General features: G+C 52.3%; 1 protein-coding gene across 1 annotated transcript in view; it reads right to left on the bottom strand.

Annotated features, from left to right (window-relative positions):
• Positions 1 to 608: 608 nt before the first annotated feature.
• Positions 609 to 20,210, bottom strand: part of ecsit (ECSIT signaling integrator) — a 39,602-nt gene continuing 20,000 nt past the window's right edge. The window contains exon 5 of the mRNA XM_038788393.1: positions 609 to 634. Coding sequence (XP_038644321.1) covers positions 609 to 634 — 26 coding nt within the window. The remainder of the gene's footprint in view (positions 635 to 20,210) is intronic.

Here is a 20,210-nt window from a genome sequence, read left to right as displayed (position 1 = left end):
CCTGAGGGCGTCCCACCTCGCGATACTTTCAATAGCGAACCAGACACGATGGAGCCAGCAAAACCAGGACAATGAGTCCTAAGAACCGCCCCAGCCATCAAGGAACGACCCTAGGATAGGGGGGGTCCAAATCATATCGATTGGGGAAAAGGCCCAATCGATCCCCAGCAGGTGGGGAAGCCCGCCCCAAGGGGCACGGACCTCCTGGGACCTATAAAATAAGGTCCCGCACATGGTTCAGTCTCCTGTCTCCGGCTTCCGACTCCAGCCTCCAGAATCCTGTCTTTTACACCAGCCGTCGAGCGGCAGCCATCGATCAGTAAGTGCCAAACGACGATCGCTACCTTGACCCAGACATTACTTATACCCGTGCCGACCAGTAGTAACAAGAAGTTGCAGACCAGAACGGAACGAAGGCCTTGTTCCCGGACCTTGCCTGTTCCTTCTTAGATAAGTATTAGTCGTTTAATGGTAGAAGTAAGTTAGTCTTTAGCGTGTGCATGAGTATTTATTATAATTGTTATAATAAACTCTAACTGTTTGGACTTACTAATTGGTGTACAGCTTTATTGCTTTGAACTTGACCTTGATACTTGTGACGGTGTCTCTTACGGCACCTGGCGACTCCAGAGCACTAGAAACGAGAACCAGAGCCAAGCGAGTGTTAAGCACACTTCCTCTGTTGGAGGAGTGTTAATCACACTAACTCAGAACGAGCAACACAGCCACCCCCCGACCTCTGCGACCACCGTATTGGCGGCAGTCCCGCCCGTCCACGTGCAGGCGACCCCTGACCCACCCGTGAGGCGGTCAACCAGAATTCGTCGCCCGCCAGAGAGACTAAACGTATAGACTGAACGTTTGCACAAGTTTGTTACGCCGTCGTTTTGACATCTGTACATATCGTTTTTTTAATCTGCCCTGTATCTGCAGCAGCGACACCTTCCCATGTATGTAAGTCCATTTTAGCATATTCTGTATATAGTCACGCACATACGCACATGCACCTCAATATTTATTATCTCTACACAAATTTTTAAAAAAAAAGGGGAGATGTCATAATATCCATCCATGTATATGACGGAGTGCAGACAGGCAGTGATTGACACACAGGATGGCCAATGAACACACAGAACACAGCAGCCAATCACCAGAAGGACACGGCCACTATAAAGCCAGAGGGCACCAGTTTTCCCGCTCCCTCGGGATGCAGCCACTGAGACAGCCAGAGCTCGTGAGCAAAAACTGGAACATCCACCATGTGGCAGTCAGATAGTCTGGTCAGGTTCGCCTCAGGTCTCCAGTCAACCCAGCATCGTGTCAGCCCACAGTCGGATATGTAAATAGCTAGCTGTTAAATAAAGACGTGTTGCATCTCATCGAGGGTTGGAGGCCTCTCTCTCTCTGCACTGCATCAAGCTCAGTCCATCCAGACCCAGCCTACACCACACATCAATTGCAGTCGTACGCGATCATTACGCTCCCCACACGCACTCATCCCAGCCAACAAGATGATTGGGCGGGAGGGCGTCCGTACAGCTGGTGGGTTGACTGGGGGCTAGAGGGCACCTGGGGGGGGGGGTCCCCTGTTGGGGAGGAGGGGGGGGGGGAACCTACGCGATCTTTAAAAGCACAAGTGAACCGCGCCGTCGGGAATTCGGCCCATCAGAGGCGGAACATCGCGGAGGTTTGCGATGGCTCCGGCATTTGCCTTCCTAACTTGCCGACTGAACCTGCACGGTAGCCTTCAGAAAATCGTGAGCAAGGGGCACAGTTCAGCAATGTGGCGCAGACATCTCTGCTCGCCTGGGTGAGAGTTACCCCTGACACCAACTCGCGACGGTCGGCGCTGCCACCCCTCGTGCCTGCGTGGGTTTCCTCCGGGTGCTCCGGTTTCCTCCCACAGTCCAAAGATGTGCGGGTTAGGTGGATTGGCCGTGCTAAATTGTCCCTCAGTGTCCAAACAGGTTAGGGGGATTGGCCGTGTTAAATTGTCCCTCAGTGTCCAAAGATGTGCAGGTTAGGTGGATTGGCCGTGTTAAATTGTCCCTTAGTGTCCAAAGATGTACAGGTTAGGGTGGATTGGCCATGTTAAATTGTCCCTTAGTGCCCAAAGATGTACAGGTTAGGGTGGATTGGCCTTGTTAAATTGTCCCTCAGTGTCCAAAGATGTACAGTTTTGGTTGATTGGCCATGTTAAATTGTCCCTTAGTGCCCAAAGATGTACAGGTTAGGTGGATTGGCCGTGTTAAATTGTCCCTTAGTGTCCAAAGATGTACAGGTTAGGTGGATTGGCCGTGCTAAATTGTCCCTTAGTGTCCAAAGATGTGCAGGTTAGGTGGATTGGCCGTGTTAAATTGTCCCTCAGTGTCCAAAGATGTGCAGGTTAGGTGGATTGGCCGTGTTAAATTGTCCCTCAGTGTCCAAAGATGTACAGGTTAGGTGGATTGGCCGTGTTAAATTGTCCCTTAGTGTCCAAAGATGTACAGGTTAGGTGGATTAGCCGTGTTAAATTGTCCCTTAGTGTCCAAAGATGTACAGGTTAGGGGGATTGGCCGTGTTAAATTGTCCCTTAGTCCCAAAGATGTACAGGTTAGGTGGATTGGCCGTGTTAAATTGTCCCTTAGTGTCCAAAGATGTACAGGTTAGGGTGGATTGGCCGTGTTAAATTGTCCCTTAGTGTCCAAAGATAGAACATAGAACATAGAACAGTACAGGCCCTTCGGCCCTCAATGTTGTGCCGAGCCATGATCGCCCTACTCAAACCCACGTATCCACCCTATACCCGTAACCCAACAACCCCCCCCTTAACCTTACTTTTATTAGGACACTACGGGCAATTTAGCATGGCCAATCCACCTAACCCGCACATCTTTGGACTGTGGGAGGAAACCGGAGCACCCGGAGGAAACCCACGCACACAGGGGGAGGACATGCAGACTCCACACAGACAGTGACCCAGCCGGGAATCGAACCTGGGACCCTGGAGCTGTGAAGCATTTATGCTAACCACCATGCTACCCTGCTGCCCACTTGGTGCCCAAAGTGCCCAAAGATGTACAGGTTAGGTGGATTGGCCATTCTGAATTCTCCCTCCGTGTACCCGAACAGGCGCCGGAGTGTGGCGACTCGGGGCTTTTCACAGTAATTTCATTGCAGTGTTAATGTAAGCCTACTTGTGACAATAAAGATTATTATTATCAGATTACATCTGGAATGTTGGGCACAGTATTGGAGCGAGAGAGAGAGACAGAGAGAGACAGAGTTTGACAGAGAGCGAGACAGAGAGACAGAGAGAGAGACAGAGAGAGAGACAGAGAGAGAGAGACAGAGAGAAACAGACAGAGAGAGAGACAGAGAGAGAGACAGAGAGAGAGAGACAGAGAGAAACAGACAGAGAGAGACAGACAGACAGAGAGAGAGAGAGAGACAGAGAGAGAGAGAAGAGAGAGAGACAGAGTTTGATAGAGAGCGAGACAGAGAGAGAGAGAGAGAGACAGAGAGAGACAGACAGAGAGAGACAGACAGAGAGAGAGAGAGAGGAGAGACAGAGAGAGAGGAGGAGAGAGAGACAGAGAGAGACAGAGTTTGATAGAGAGCGAGACAGAGAGCGAGAGAGAGGGAGAGACAGAGAGAGGAGAGAGAGAGAGAGAGAGAGACAGAGTTTGATAGAGAGCGAGACAGAGACAGAGAGAGAGAGAGACAGAGAGAGAGACAGAGAGAGAGAGTGTGCATCTTATTGAAATGTACAGGATACAGTGAGGCCTGGGTAGAGCGGACACGGAGAGGATGTTTCCACTTGTAGGAAAAACTAGAAGCAGAGGATTCACCATCTCAGACTGAAGGGACGATGCTTTGAAAACAGAGATGAGGAGGAATTTCTTCAGCCAGAGGAGGGGGGGGTGAATCTGTGGAACTCTTTGCCGCAGAAGGCTGTGGAGGCCAAATCAATGAGTGTCTTTAAGACAGAGGTCGATTTATTTTTGTTTCCAATTAAGGGGCAATTCAGCGTGGCCAATCCACCTACCCTGCACATCTTTGGGTTGTGGGGGTGAAACCCACGCAGACACGGGGGAGAATGTGCAAACTCCACACGGACAGTGACCCAGAGCCGGGATCGAACCTGGGACCTCGGCGCCGTGAGGCAGCAGTGCTAACCCACTGCGCCCCCCCCCCCCCCCCCCCCCCCCCCCCCCCCCCCCCCGTGCAGCCCCAGATAGATAGGCTCGTGTTTTTGAAAATTCACTTATGGGATGTGGGTGTCGGTGGTTAGGGAAGAATTTATTGCCCATCCCGAGTTGCCAATGTTTGTGGAAGGGGGGGAGCAATCAAGCTCTGTCCTGGATGGTGTCAAGTTTCTCGAGTGTTGTTGGGAGCCGCACTCATCCAGGCAAGTGGAGAGCCTCCCATCGCCCTCCTGACTTGTGTCCGTGTGGTTGGTGGACAGGCTTTGAGGGGGGGGGGGGGGGGGGGGGGGGGTCAGGAGGTGAGTTACTCTCCGCAGGATTCCCAGCCTCTGATCTGCTCTGGTAGCGACGGTATTTCTTCTTAACGAAACATTTTATTGAGGCATTTACAATTTTGGACTGGATTGGATGTGTTTATTGTCACGTGTACCGAGGGACAGTGAAAAGTATTTTTCTGCCAGCAGCTCAACAGATCGTTCAGTACATGGGAAGAAAAGGAATAAAAGAAAATACATAATAGGGCAACACAAGATATACTATGTAACTACATAAGCATTGGCATCGGATGAAGCAGACAGGGTGTAGTGTTAATGAGGTCAGTCCATAAGAGGGTCATTTAGGGGTCTGGTGACAGTGGGGAAGAAGCTGTTTTTGAGTCTGTTCGTGCGTGTTCTCAGACTTCTGTATCTCCTGCCCGATGGAAGAAGTTGGAAGAGTGAGTAAGCCGGGTGGGAGGGATCCTTGATTATGCTGCCCGCTTTCATCCGGCAGCGGGAGGTGTAGATGGAGTCGATGGATGGGAGGCAGGTTTGTGTGATGGACTGGGCGGTATTCACGACTCTCTGAAGTTCCTTGCGGTCCTGGGCCGAGCAGTTGCCATACCCAGGATGTGATGCAGCCCGATAGGATGCTTTCTATGGTGCATCTGTAAAAGTTGGTCAGGGTTAATGTGGACATGCCGAATTTCCCTAGTTTCCTGAGGAAGTATAGGCGCTGTTGTGCTTTCTTGGTGATAGCGTCGACGTGAGTGGACCAGGACAGATTATTGGAGATGTGTACCCCTAGGAGTTTGAAACTGCTAACCATCTCCACCTCGGCCCCGTTGATGCTGACAGGGGTGTGTACAGTACTTTGCTATTAGTAAGTTTAACATTTAGTAAGTTTACCAAGTAATTTTAACATTTCACATACTAACATTCTAAGTAACAGAACGGGCCAACAAAAAGCACACCTCACGGTAGCATGGTGGTTAGCATCAATGCTTCACAGCTCCAGGGTCCCAGGTTCGATTCCCAGCTGGGTCACTGTCTGTGTGGAGTCTGCACGTCCTCCCCATGTGCGCGTGGGTTTCCTCCGGGTGCTCCGGTTTCCTCCCACAGTCCAAAGATGTGCGGGTTAGGTGGATTGGACATGATAAATTGCCTGTAGTGTCCTAATAAAAGTAACGTTACGGGTGGGCCCGAGTTGTTGGGTTACGGGTATAGGGTGGATTCGTGGGTTTGAGTAGAGTGATCATGGCTCGGCACAACATTGAGGGCCGAAGGGCCTGTTCTGTGCTGTACTGTTCTATGTTCTAACTCCCCCCCCCTCCCCCTGCCCAAACTCCTAGCTCCCAATATATTAGATTCCCTGTCGTTATTCTTCATGTCCAGGCCCTCCCTTGCCCCCCTCCCCCTCATCTGCAGTTTTCCTTGACGAACGAGCGAACCCCCTCGAATGAACCTCTTGAGGCGAACTTAATCTTCTCCAGCCGGAGGGACCCTCCCATGTCACTGACCCACATGTTGCTCTCTTTTACTGGCTGTGAGTATGGCGGTTAATGTGGCTTTCTTAATCCTCATTATGAGTATAGAACACTACAGCGCAGTACGGGCCCTTCGGCCCTCGATGTTGCGCCGACCTGTGAAACCATCTGAAGCCTATCTGACCTACACTATTCCATTTTCATCCATATGTCTATCCAGCGACCACTTAAATGCCCTTAAAGTTGGCGAGTCTACTACTGTTGCAGGCAGGGCGTTCCACACCCCTACTACTCTCTGAGTAAAGAAACTGCCTCTGACATCTATCCTATATCTACCACCCCTCAATTTAAAGCTATGTCCCCTCGTGTTGGTCATCACCATCCGAGGAAAGAGACTCTCACTGTCCACCCTATCTAACCCTCTGACTATCTTATATGTCTCTATTAAGTCACCTCTCAGCCTTCTCCTCTCTAACGAAAACAACCTCAAGTCCCTGAGCCTTTCCTCGTAAAACCTTCCCTCCATACCAGGCAACATCCTAGTAAATCTCCTCTGAACCCACATCCTTCCACATCCTTCCTATAATGTGGTGACCAGAACTGCACGCAGTACTCCAGGTGCGGCCGCCCCAGAGTTATGTACAGCTGCAGCATGACCTCGTGGCTCCGAAACTCAATCCCCCTACTTATAAAGGCTAGCACACCATATGCCTTCTTAACAGCCCTATTAACCTGGGTGGCAACTTTCAGGGATTTATGTACCTGGATGCCGAGATCTCTCTGTTCATCTAGACAACCAAGAATCTTGCCATTAGCCCAGTACTCTGCATTCCTGTTACTCCTTCCAAAGTGAACCACCTCACACTTTTCCGCATTAAACTCCATCTGCCACCTCTCAGCCCAGCTCTGCAGCTTATCTATGTCCCTCTGTATCCTACAACATCCTTCAGCACTATCCACAACTCCACCGACCTTCGTGTCATCTGAAAATTTACTCACCCATCCTTTTACACCCTCTTCCAGGCCATTTATAAAAAGTATGCTTTCAGAGTCGCCAGCTATCTCTCAATACCGCCGCAAGGTTCAACCCGAATACAGGTCAAAGAGCCAATACACCAGTTAGTCAGCTCAAAGTCAATACTATTTATTTACACACAATATCTACTCATGCACAAAATACCACAAACTGAACTATCTCTAATGCCTATACTTAACTTCGGGCGCCCACTCAGTCACCGTAACAATGGCCGTTGTTCGGATCTGAGGCTGTTGGGGTCGAAGAAGTACCAGGAGTACATCTTGTGGTAAACCAGTTATACCTGTACGAGGTGATGTAAGGTAGGACCTGCACCACAGGTTCGCCGGTAGCCCATGCCTGCTGGCTCCGCCCAGTAGGCGGAGTATAAATATGTGTGCTCCCTGTACAGCAGCCGTTTAGCCAGCTGCTGTGGGAGGCCGCGCATCTTACTGCAATAAACCCACAGTGGTATCCAACCTTCGTCGTTGTACAATGGATCGTGTGTCGCAGCGAAGGCCGTCCGTCTGATAGCGAGCGTTAACCTTGGATGTGCTTCTGGTGGTGCTGGTGGAAGGGTCTGTCCTGTTGAGAGCCAATTCCAAGCGAGTGAACACATGGCGGGGGTTCCTTCTTATACTTGGAGGGGCTTCGCGCGCTTTTAGGCGGGTCTTAAACTTGGTCCCAATTAATTGGGCCGCTTCTCGATCATCGTCATCGTTCTAAGCCAATAAAGGGGCGGGTGCCCTGATGGCTGGGCGGGTCCTAAGGGACCGTTGGCCTGGCTTTGTATGTGTCTTCTGGTGTTGGCTACCTGAATACCAGTTCGTCGTTTAGCGGAGATGGGCCATTGTCATGTGAGTGTACCTTTGAGGAATGGATGTTTCAGCAATGTACCTTTAAGAAATGGAGCACCTCATATGACTGACGTGATGTCAGAGGGTGGAGGGGGGTGGGGGGGAGCTGAGCTCACTTCTGCTTTTAGTTTCAGTTTGAGAGAGAGCAGCTGAAAAGTGCCTGGCTGGTTTGCTGTGAGCTGCATGAAGAAATAGAGCTTGGGGGGGTGTCTGTGTTTGCAGTGAGCTGCACCTGCTGTGATCTCTGCCAGGAAAGACTATCTCTGAATCATTTGGGTGATTTAAACTCATAATAGTCATGTCTCTAACCTGATGTGTTTCTGTTTAGAGGTCTTTTGGAGATTTGAAAGAACATTCTGAGGGATTATTCAGTGTTGAATTATTTCTGGGGTTATCTTTGAAGTAAGGGGGTGTTAAGTGATCCAATGTTTATTTAAAAGGTTAAGTTGAATTCATGGAATAAACATTGTTTTGTGTTGAAAAACCCACGTGTCCATAATTGTAATACCACTCCTGGGGAACAAGCTGTGTGCTTCAAAAGCAACAATCCATTAAAAGGGAGAGGTTGGTGATACATTCTGGGGTTCTAAAACCGGCGCTCCCATAACACCATCAACGTGTAAATCGGCCAAGACTTTCGATTCTGTCTGCTGTCTGCCTTCCCACATATACATTCAGGCTCTGTGCCCGCTTGTTGACTTTGCGTTGTCCATTTTTCCCTGCATGCTCGGCGAGTGGCCATTTTATGTGCTGAAAGTGGCCCAGATGGCTACACCACACCCCCCCCCCCCCCGACTGTGGAGGCTCCGAGTCCCCGCATCATAACAGAAATCCGTCCAGACCACCAGGCAGGCAAAGGGCAGAACGTCGGCCTTTCTCTTGTTGCTAATTGCGTTCTCTCTTTAATGGGCCCTGTTTATGGCAGTCAATATGGCCCCCGTCCTTAATTCTAATCGCGTTTGCTCAAGAGTCGGCAGGTATCTTTCAATACCGCTGCAAGGTTCAAAACCGAATACTGATCAAAGACTCGATACGCCACTTAGTAAGTTAAAATCAATGCTCATTTATTTACACACACACACACAGTCAATTATTACTCATGCACAAAACTCTACCAACTACACTATCACTACTACTAAAGCCTATACTTAGATTCGGGCGCCCACTCAGTCAGAGGAACAATGGCCGTTGTCCGGTTCTGGAGGCTGCTGGGGTGGAGCTGGTACGGAATAGTAGCGTCTGTCCCGTAGTGTGCGTTGGCTTTGGACTGACTCGTTCTGGTGCAGCTGCTGGGCAGGCCTCTCGTCGCTGGGAGCCAAGGCAAAGAAGGACGATTCTCTCTTGGGGGCTTCTTATACCCAAAAGGGGGCTTTTGGGCGGGCCTTGAATTTGGCCCCAATTAATTGGGCCGTTTCTCGATCGTTCCTATCGATTTCCTCCAATCAAGGGGTGGCTGCCCTGATCGCTGGGCGGGCCCCAAGGTGGCTGTTGGCTTTGTTCTAGTCTCCTCTGGCTCCGGGGTGCCTGCTTTGGTATCGTTTACCTAAATGTTCCTCTTTTGTCCGCGGAGATTGCTCATTAGTATGCTCACGGCTTTGCAGAATCGCTCTTCTCTGGGAGCTCATTTTAGGAAGGATGTGGAAGCTTTGGAAAAGGTGCCAAGGAGATTGACCAGGATGTTGCCTGGAATGGAGAGTAGGTCTTACGAGGAAAGGTTGAGGGTGCTGGGCCTTTTCTCATTAGAACGGAGAAGGATGAGGGCCGACTTGACAGAGATTGAGAAGATGATCAGGGGAATAGATAGAGTGGACAGTCAGAGATTTTATCCCCGGGTGGAACAAACCATTACAAGGGGACATAAATTCAAGGTGAATGGTGGAAGATATAGGGGGGGATGTCAGAGGTAGGTTCTTTACCCAGAGTGTAGTGGGGGGCATGGAATGCACTGCACTGTCGGAAACATTAGGGATCTTCAAGCGGCTATTGGATAGGTACATGGATTATGGTAGAATAATGGAGTGTAGATTAATTCGTTCTTAAGGGCAGCACGGTAGCATGGTGGTTAGCACAATTGCTTCACAGCTCCAGGGTCCCCAGGTTCGATTCCCCGCTGGGTCCCTGTCTGTGCGGAGTCTGCACGTTCTCCCCCGTGTCTGCGTGGGTTTCCTCCGGGTGCTCCGGTTTCCTCCCACTGTCCAAAGATGTACAGGTTAGGTGGATTGGCCGTGTTAAATTGTCCCTTAGTGTCCAAAGATGTGCAGGTTAGGTGGATTAGCCGTGTTAAATTGTCCCTCAGTGTCCAAAGATGTACAGGTTAGGGTGGATTAGCCGTGTTAAATTGTCCCTCAGTGTCCAAAGATGTACAGGTTAGGGTGGATTAGCCGTGTTAAATTGTCCCTTAGTGCCCAAAGATGTACAGGTTAGGGTGGATTGGCCGTGTTAAATTGTCCCTTAGTGTCCAAAGATGTACAGGTTAGGTGGATTGGCCGTGTTAAATTGTCCCTCAGTGCCCAAAGATGTACAGGTTAGGTGGATTGGCCGTGTTAAATTGTCCCTTAGTGCCCAAAGATGTACAGGTTAGGGTGGATTGGCCGTGTTAAATTGTCCCTTAGTGCCCAAAGATGTACAGGTTAGGGTGGATTGGCCGTGTTAAATTGTCCCTCAGTGTCCAAAGATGTGCAGGTTAGGGGGATTGACCGTGTTAAATTGTCCCTCAGTGTCCAAAAGTGCCCTTAGTGTTGGGTGGGGGTTACTGGGTTATGGGGATAGGGTGGAGGTGTTGACCTTGGGTAGGGTGCTCTTTCCAAGGGCCGGTGCGGACTCGATGGGCCGAATGGCCTCCTTCTGCACTGTGAATTCTATGATAATGTATGATTAACCTCGGACAAAAGTTCGGCACAGCATCGTGGGCCGAAGGGCCTGTCCTGTGCTGTATTTTTCTATGTTCTGTGTTCCGACGCCCCCACTTTCTTGTCACCTCTGGGCTCGGAGTCGCCCTCTCTCCCAGCCGTAGATACTCCCAGGAGTAGATGCTTTATTGTGAGTTCGTTCTGTCTTCCGTGCTTAACTTACAGCTACCTCAATGCTGCTTGTCTGTCCTGCTGCCAGTTCCCCCTTCTGTGAAGTGTGTCCTCACTTCCTGTTCCTCTGTATTTATAGCTCTCCCGTGCTCCCTCTAGTGCTTGCTCAGTTGTATTGCATCTACACTGATCTACAATGAAAAATGAAAATGAAAATCGCTTATTGTCACGAGTAGGCTTCAATGAAGTTACTGTGAAAAGCCCCTAGTCGCCACATTATGGCGCCTGTTCGGGGAGGCTGGTGCGGGAATTGAACCGTGCTGCTGGCCTGCCTTGGTCTGCTTTCAAAGCCAGCAATTTAGCCGTGTGCTAAACCAGCCATTCACCACAATCACCAATCACCACATCCCCCCTTTTTTTCTTTACATATTTTCTGTACATCGTTAAAGAAAATTGTACAAAAGAGTTAGATTACTTACGGTATGTGTATCTATACAAGTGATGGTGCTGTTGCCTATTTTACAAAGCCAATTTATATTGATGAGTCCAATCTTCATGAAAACATTTATGAGTCCAAACTTGATGAATTTGTTCATTGAGTTTTTTCTTTTTCGTTGCTGACGTGCTGATATTGATATTGCAACTCCGTTGTGAATGTTGTCGGTGTTCTTGTTATTTTAAGTAACCAATACGTCATCCCGAGGTGTTTGCATGGTCAAACCACTGACATGGACTTTTTTCTGCTGTTTGTGGTATCGATTTAGTGTGTCATCTGCCTTGAAAGCTGGTGTGCTTGCTTGTTCTGGAGTAGATGCTTTATTGTGAGTTTGTTCTGTCTTCTGTGCTTAACCTACAGCTACCTCAATGCTACTTGCCTGTCTTGCTCCAAGTTCCCCCTTCTGTGAATTGTGTCCTCACTTCCTGTTCCTCTGTATTTATAGCTCTCCCGTGCTCCCTCTAGTGCTTGCTCAGTTGTATTGCATCTACACTGACATACAATCGCTCACGGGGCAACCCGGTGATTGTCACAGATCAGTGACCACACCGACGCCCCCCTCCAGTCTCGGCTGCTGCCTCCATTGCCCCCACACCCGCGCGCTCCCACACCGACCCCTCCCCCGCGACCCACTTCCTAACCGTCGAAGTAGTAGCCGCCCAGTCGGAATTAATAAAGTTCGGAAGGCCCAAGCCTCCCTCCCCGTGGCCCCCGCTCAAGAAGGACCATCTTCACCCGTCGGCGCTTCCCCGGCCCATAGGGACAGCACGGTAGCACGGTGGTTAGCATAAAAATGCTTCACAGCTCCAGGGTCCCAGGTTCGATTCCCGGCTGGGTCACTGTCTGTGTGGAGTCTGCACGTCCTCCCCGTGTGTGCGTGGGTTTCTTCCAGGTGCTCCGGTTTCCTCCCACAGTCCAAAGATGTGCGGGTTAGGTGGATTGGCCATGATAAATTGCCCGTAGTGTCCTAATAAAAGTAAGGTTAAGGAGGGGGGTTGTTGGGTTACGGGTATAGGGTGGATACGTGGGTTTGAGTAGGGTGATCATGGCTCGGCACAACATCGAGGGCCGAAGGGCCTGTTCTGTGCTGTACTGTTCTATGTTCTATGTTCTATATAAAACCCGAGATCGCCGCGTTCGCCTTCCTGAAAATAATCCTGAGGGAGGAAGATTGGAAGGCACTGAAACACGAAGAGCCACCTCGGGAGTACTGTCATCTTCTCCCTCTGCACCTTCGCCGCCAATGTCCCACCTGCGGAGGGCCCCTTTCATTCCCTCGATCGCCCTCCCAAATTCAACTGGTGAAGCTGACCCCCAGGTACCTAAAACTCTTCCCCCCCCCCCCCCCCCCCCCCCCACTTTGAACGGCAGCCTCATTCTCCTCCCCCGTGCCTGGGTCGCCAACACCTCGCTCTTACCCATCTTCAACTTCTAGCCTGCGAACCGACCGAATTCTTCCAATATCTCCATAATTCCAGGCGTCTCACCCCCCCCCCCCCCCTTCCCAACGGGTCTGTGGCTATGAAGCAGTTAATCGTCCGCGTAGAGCGAGACCCTGTGCACCCCCCCCCCCCCCCCCCCCCCCTCTCGCTAGCCCCTGACAAACATTCGAAGGCCTCAGGCCTTGCCAGGGGCCCTGTGGCCGGCGTAAACAGTAGCGGGGAGAGCGGACATCCCTGTCTTGCCCCCCCCCCCCGCGACACAAACTCAAATATTCTGATCGAACCCGTTTGGATCTGACATTCGCCACCAGAGCCCGAGACCACAAATCCCTGCCCAGACCAGAACCTGCCAGGAATGTCCCACAGGTATACGTCAACCACGCGGGCAAAGGCCTTTTCGCCCGTCCACGGCTACCACCACCTCCACCCTCGTGCCCCCTTTGAGAGCCGTCTAATGTTGGACGCCAGGTGTCGTCCCCTTCACAAATCCCGCCTGGTCCGTCCCTATTACCTCTGGGGCACAATCCTCTGTACGTCTGGCCGAGATCTTTATTTATTTCTTTAAAAAAAATAAATTTAGAGCACCCAATTCATTTTTGTTTCCCAATTAAGGGGCAATTTAGCCTGGCCAATCCACCTACCCTGCACATAGATAGAATTTACAGTGCAGAAGGAGGCCATTCGGCCCATCGAGTCTGCACCGGCTCCTGGAAAGAGCACCCTACCCAAGGTCAACACCTCCACCCTATCCCCATAACCCAGTAACCCCACCCAACACTAAGGGCAATTTTGGACACTAAGGGTCAATTTTAACACGTTCAATCCACCTAACCCGTACATCTTTGGATACTGAGGGACAATTTAACACGGCCAATCCACCCTAACCTGCACATCTTTGGACACTAAGGGACAATTTAGCACGGCCAATCCACCTAACCTGCACATCTTTGGACACTGAGGGACAATTTAACACGGCCAATCCACCTAACCTGTACATCTTTGGACACTAAGGGACAATTTAACACGGCCAATCCACCCTAACCTGCACATCTTTGGGCACTGAGGGACAATTTAACACGGCTAATCCCCCTAACCTGTACATCTTTGGACACTAAGGGGCAATTTAACACGGCCAATCCCCTAACCTGTACATCTTTGGACACTAAGGGACAATTTAACATGGCCAATCCACCTAACCTGCACATCTTTGGACACTAAGGGACAATTTAACACGGCCAATCCCCCCTAACCTGCACATCTTTGGACACTGAGGGACAATTTAACACGGCCAATCCCCATAACCTGTCCATCTTTGGACTGTGGGAGGAAACCGGAGCACCCGGAGGAAACCCACGCAGACACGGGGAGGACGTGCAGACTCCGCACAGACAGTGACCCAAGCCGGGAATCGAACCTGGGACCCTGGAGCTGTGAAGCGATTGTGCTATCCACAATGCTACCGTACATCTTTTGGGTCGTTGGGGGGGGGCGAGACCCACGCAGACACGGGGAGAATGTGCAAACTCCACACGGACAGTGACCCAGGGCCGGGGTCGAACCCGGGACCTCGGTGCCGTGAGGCAGCAGCGCTAACCCACTGTGCTGCCCAGGGGTCTTTGTCAGCCATTCCGCATCCACATACAGCAGGGAGATCGGCCGATACGAGCCACAGATCTCCGGTACGTTGCCCCGTCTGAAAATAAGGGAAATGGAAGTCTGCAATAGCGTTGGGGGGGGCGGGGGTGGGGGGGGGGGGGGAGCAACCCCAGCTCCTTGGGATCATTAAAAGCCTTTACAAAGAACAAAGGAAGGTACAGCACAGGAACAGGCCCTTCGGCCCTCCAAGCCTGTGCTGACCATGCTGCCCGTCTAAACTAAATCTTCTGCACTTCCTGGGGTCCGTATCCCTCTATTCCCCATCCTATTCATGTATTTGTCAAGATGCCCCTTAAACGTCACTATCGTCCCGGCTTCCACCACCTCCTCCGGCAGCGAGTTCCAGGCACCCACTACCCTCTGTGTAAACAACTTGCCTCGTACATCTCCTCTAAACCTTGTCCCTCGCGCCTTAAACCTATGCCCCTTAGTAATTGACTCCTCTACCCTGGGGAAAAGCCTCTGACTATCCACTCTGTACAGGCCCCTCATTATTTTGTAGACCTCTATCAGGTCGCCCCTCAACCTCCGTCGTTCCAGTGAGAACAAACCGAGTTTATTCAACCTCTCCTCATAGCTAATGCCCTCCATACCAGGCAACATCCTGGTAAATCACTTCAGCACCCTCTCTAAAGCCTCCACATCCTTCTGGTAGTGTGGCGGCCCAGAATTGAACACTATACTCCAAGTGTGGCCTAACTAAGGTTCTATACAGCTGCAACTTGACTTGCCAATTCTTATACTCAATGCCCCGGCCGATGAAGGCAAGCATGCCGTCTGCCTGCTTGACTACCTTCTCCACCTGTGTCGCCCCTTTCAGTGACCTGTGGACCTGTACACCTAGATCTCTCTGACTGTCAATACTCTTAAGGTTTCTACCATTCACTGTGTATTCCCTACCTGCATTAGACCTTCCAAAATGCATCACCTCACATTTGTCCGGATTAAACTCCATCTGCCATCTCTCCGCCCAAGCCTCCAACCAGTTTACATCTGGCTGTATCCTCTGACAGTCCTCATCACTATCCACAACTCCACCAATTTTGGTGTTGTCTGCGAACTTGCTAATCAGTCCAGTTACACTTTCTTCCGAATAATTTATATACACTACAAACAACAAAGGCCCCCAGAATTGACTACCCCCTGTCATCAATATCTCCCCGTGTCTTGCTCTCTCCTCGTGTCTCTCTCTCTCTCCGTGTCTCTCTCTCTCTCCCCATGTCACTCTCTTCTTGTGTCTCACTCTCTCTCTCTCTGTCCCACCCTCTCTCCGTGTTTTTCTCTCTCCCAGTGTCCCTCTCTCCTAGTGTCTCTCTCTCCTAGTGTCTCTCTCTTCCAGTGTTTCTCTCTCTTCCCATGTCTATCTCTCCCCGTCTCTCTCTCTTCTCGTCTCTCTCCCCGTGTCTTTCTCTCTCCTTGTGTCCCTCATTCCTCGTCTCCCTCCAAGTGTCTCTCTCTCTCTCCCCGTGTCTCTCTCTATCCCCGTGTCTCTCTCTCTCTCCATATGTCCCTCACTCACTCCCCCTCTCCCCCGTGTCTTTCTCTCTCTCTCCCCATGTCTCTCTCCCCGTGTCTCTCTCTCCCCGTGTCTCTCGCTATCCCCGTGTCTCTCTCCCCGTGTCTCTCTCCGCATGTCTCTCTCTCCCCGTATCTCTCTCCCCATGTCTCTCTCTCCCCGTGTCTCTCTCTCCGTGTCTCTCTCTCCCCGTGTCTCTCTCCCCATGTCTCTCTCCTCGTCTCTCTCTCCCCATGTCTCTCTCTCTCCTCGTATCTCTCTCTCCCCTGTCTCTCTCCCCATGTCTCTCTCTCCCCGTGTCTCTCTCTCTCTCTCCCCGTGTCTCTCTCTCACCATGTCTCTCTCTCCCTCTCCCCATGTCTCTCTCTCCCCGTGTCTCTCTCTCACCATGTGGCAGCAAGGGCAGCAGGGTAGCATGGTGGTTAGCATAAATGCTTCACAGCTCCAGGGTCCCAGGTTTGATTCCCGGCTGGGTCACTGTCTGTGTGGAGTCTGCACGTCCTCCCCCTGTGTGCGTGGGTTTCCTCCGGGTGCTCCGGGTGCCCCGGTTTCCTCCCACAGTCCAAAGATGTGCGGGTTAGGTGGATTGGCCATGCTAAATTGTCCTAATAAAAGTAAGGTTAATGGGGGGGTTGTTGGGTTATGGGTATAGGGTGGATACGTGGGTTTGAGTAGGTTGATCATGGCTCGGCACAACATTGAGGGCCGAAGGGCCTGTTCTGTGCTGTACTGTTCTATGTACTGTTCTATGTTCTATGTTCTATGTCTCTCTCTCTCTCTCTCCCCATGTCTGTCTCTCTCTCTCTCCCATGTCTCTCTCCCCATGTCTCTCTCTCTCCCCATGTCTCTCTCTCTCTCCTCGTCTCTCTCTCTCCCCATGTACTTTTCTCTCTCCCCTTGTCTCTCTCTCCTCGTATCGCTCTCTCCTAGTCACTCTCCCTCTGTCACCCCCGTGTCTCTCTCTCCCCCTGTCTCTCTCTCCTCACGTCTCTTTCTCTCCCATCACGTCTCTTTCTCTCCCTGTGTCTCTCTCCCTCTCCCCATGTCTATTTCTCTACCTGTGTCTCTCTCTCCCCTGTCTCTCTCTCCCTCTCCCCGTGTCTCTCTATCCCCGTATCGTTCTCTCTCTCTCCCCATGTCTCTATCTCTCCGTGTCTCTATCCCCATGTCTCTATCTCCTCGTGTCTCTCTCTCTCCCCGTGTCTCTCTCCCCCCGTGTCTCTCTCTCCCCGTGTCTCTCTCCCCGTGTCTCTATCTCTCCGTGTCTCTATCTCCTGGTGTCTCTCTCTCCCTCTCCCCATGTCTCTCTCTCTCCCCGTGTCTCTCTCTCCCTGTGTCTCTCTCCCCGTGTCTCTCTCTCCCCGTGTCTCTCTCTCCCCGTGTCTCTCTCTCTCCGTGTGTCTCTCACCCCGTGTCTCTCTCTCCTCGTGTCTCTCTCTCTCCCCGTGTCTCTCTCTCCCCGTGTCTCTCTCTCCCCGTGTCTCTCTCCCCGCGTCTCTCTCTCCCCGTGTCTCTCTCTCTCCCCGTGTCTCTCTCCCCGTGTCTCTCTCTCCGTGTCTCTCTCTCCCCGTGTCTCTCTCTCCCCGTCTCTCTCTCCCTGTGCCTCTCTCTCCACGTGACTCTCTCTCCGTGTCTCTCTCTCCGTGTGTCTCTCTCCCCGTGTCTCTCTCCCCGTGTCTCTCTCTCCGTGTCTCTCTCCCCGTGTCTCTCTCTCTCCCGTGTCTCTCTCTCCCCGTGTCTCTCTCTCCCCGTGTCTCTCTCTCCCCGTGTCTCTCTCTCCCCGTGTCTCTCTCTCCCCGTGTCTCTCTCTCCCCGTGTCTCTCTCTCCTCATGTCTCTCTCTCCATGTCTCTCTCTCCCCGCGTCTCTCTCTCTCTCCATGTCTCTCTCTCTCCCCGTGTCTCTCTCTCCCCGTGTCTCTCTCCCTGTGTCTCTCTCTCTCCCCATGTCTCTCTCTCTCTCCATGTCTCTCTCTCTCCCCGTGTCTCTCTCTCCCCGTGTCTCTCTCCCTGTGTCTCTCTCTCTCCCCGTGTCTCTCTCTCCTCATGTCTCTCTCTCCATGTCTCTCTCTCCCCGCGTCTCTCTCTCTCTCCATGTCTCTCTCTCTCCCCGTGTCTCTCTCTCCCCGTGTCTCTCTCCCCGTGTCTCTCTCTCTCCCTGTGTCACTCTCTCCCCGTGTACCTCTCTCTCCCCGTGTCTCTCTGCCCGTGTCTCTCTCACCCCGTGTCTCTATCTCCCCGTGTCTCTCTCTCCCCGTGTCTCCATCTCTCCGTGTCTCTCTCTCCGTGTCTCTCTCTCTCCCCATCTCTCGCTCTCCCCGTGTCTCTCTCTCCCCGTGTCTCTCTCTCTCCCCGTGTCTCTCTCTCCCCGTGTCACTCTCTCCCCGTCTCTCTCTCCCCCGTGTCTCTCTCGGTGTCTCTCTCTCCCCGTGTCTCTCTCTCCCCGTGTCTCAATCTCCCCGTATCTCTCTCTCCCCGTCTCTCGCTCTCCCCGTGTCTCTCTCTCCACGTGTCTCTCTCTCCCCGTGTCACTCTCTCCCCGTCTCTCTCTCCCCGTGTCTCTCTCTCGGTGTCTCTCTCTCCTCGTGTCTCTCTCTCCCCGTGTTTCTCTCTCACCGTGTCTCTCTCTCCCCGTGTCTCTCTCTCCCCATGTCTCTCTCTCCCCGTGTCTCTCTCTCCCCGTGTCTCTCTCTCCTCGTGTCACTCTCTACCCCGTCTCTCCCTCCCCGTGTCTCTCTCTCCCAGTATCTCTCTCTGTGTCTCTCTCTCCCAGTGTCTCTCTCTCTCCCCGTGTCTCTCTCTCCCCGTGTCTCTCTCTCCCCGTGTCTCTCTCTCCCCATGTCTCACTCTCTCCCCATGTCTCTCTCTCCCAGTGTCTCTCTCTCTCTGTGTCTCTCTCTCCCAGTGTCTCTTTCTCTCCCAGTGTCTCTCTCTCCCTGTGTCTCTCTCTCTCCGTGTCTCTCTCTCCCCGCGTCTCTCTCTCTCCCCATGTCTCTCTCTTTCCCACTGTCTCTCTCTCCCCGTGTCTGTCTCTCCCCGTGTCTCTCTCCCCGTGTCTCTCTCTCTCCCCGTGTCTCTCTCTCCCTGTGTTTTCTCTCTCTCCCCGTGTCTCTCTCTCTCTCCGTGTCTCTCTCTCTCCCCGTCTATCTCTCTCCTCGTGTCACTCTCCCTGTGTCTCTCTCTCCCTGTGTCTCTCCCTCTCCGTGTCTCTCCCTCCCCGTGTCTCTCTCTCCCCGTGTCTCTCTCTCCCCGTGTCTCTATCTCCCCGTGTCTCTCTCTCTCCCCGTGTCTCTCTCTCCCCGTGTCTCTCTCTCCCCGTGTCTCTCACCGTGTCTCTCTCTCCTGTGTCTCTCTCCCCGTGTCTCTCTCTCCCCGTGTCTTTCTCTCCCCGTGTCTTTCTCTCCCCGTGTCTCTCTCTCCCCGTGTCTCTATCTCCCCGTGTCTCTCTCTCTCCCCATGTCTCTCTCTCTCCCCGTGTCTCTCTCTCTCCCCATGTCTCTCTCTCCCAGTGTCTCTCTCTCTCCGTGTCTCTCTCTCCCAGTGTCTCTTTCTCTCCCCGTGTCTCTCTCTCCCCGTGTCTCTCTCTCCCCGCGTCTCTGTCTCTCCCCATGTCTCTCTCTCTCCCCTGTCTCTCTCTCCCCGTGTCTGTCTCTCCCTGTGTCTCTCTCCCCCAGTGTCTCTCTCTCTCTGTGTCTCTCTCTCCCAGTGTCTCTTTCTCTCCCAGTGTCTCTCTCTCCCTGTGTCTCTCTCTCTCCGTGTCTCTCTCTCCCCGCGTCTCTCTCTCTCCCCATGTCTCTCTCTTTCCCACTGTCTCTCTCTCCCCGTGTCTGTCCTCCCCGTGTCTCTCTCCCCGTGTCTCTCTCTCTCCCGTGTCTCTCTCTCTCCCCGTGTCTCTCTCCCTGTGTTTTCTCTCTCTCCTCGTGTCACTCTCTACCCCGTCTCTCCCTCCCCGTGTCTCTCTCTCCCAGTATCTCTCTCTGTGTCTCTCTCTCCCAGTGTCTCTCTCTCTCCCGTGTCTCTCTCTCCCGTGTCTCTCTCTCCCCGTGTCTCTCTCTCCCCATGTCTCTCTCTCTCCCCATGTCTCTCTCTCCCAGTGTCTCTCTCTCTCTGTGTCTCTCTCTCCCAGTGTCTCTTTCTCTCCCAGTGTCTCTCTCTCCCTGTGTCTCTCTCTCTCCGTGTCTCTCTCTCCCCGCGTCTCTCTCTCTCCCCATGTCTCTCTCTTTCCCACTGTCTCTCTCTCCCCGTGTCTGTCTCTCCCCGTGTCTCTCTCCCCGTGTCT

The sequence above is a fragment of the Scyliorhinus canicula genome, unplaced genomic scaffold (assembly GCF_902713615.1).
Source record: "Scyliorhinus canicula unplaced genomic scaffold, sScyCan1.1, whole genome shotgun sequence".
Taxonomy (NCBI): Eukaryota; Metazoa; Chordata; class Chondrichthyes; order Carcharhiniformes; family Scyliorhinidae; genus Scyliorhinus; species Scyliorhinus canicula.
Note: the sequence above shows the minus strand (reverse complement) of the source record. Positions and strands in the feature narration are given on the sequence as shown.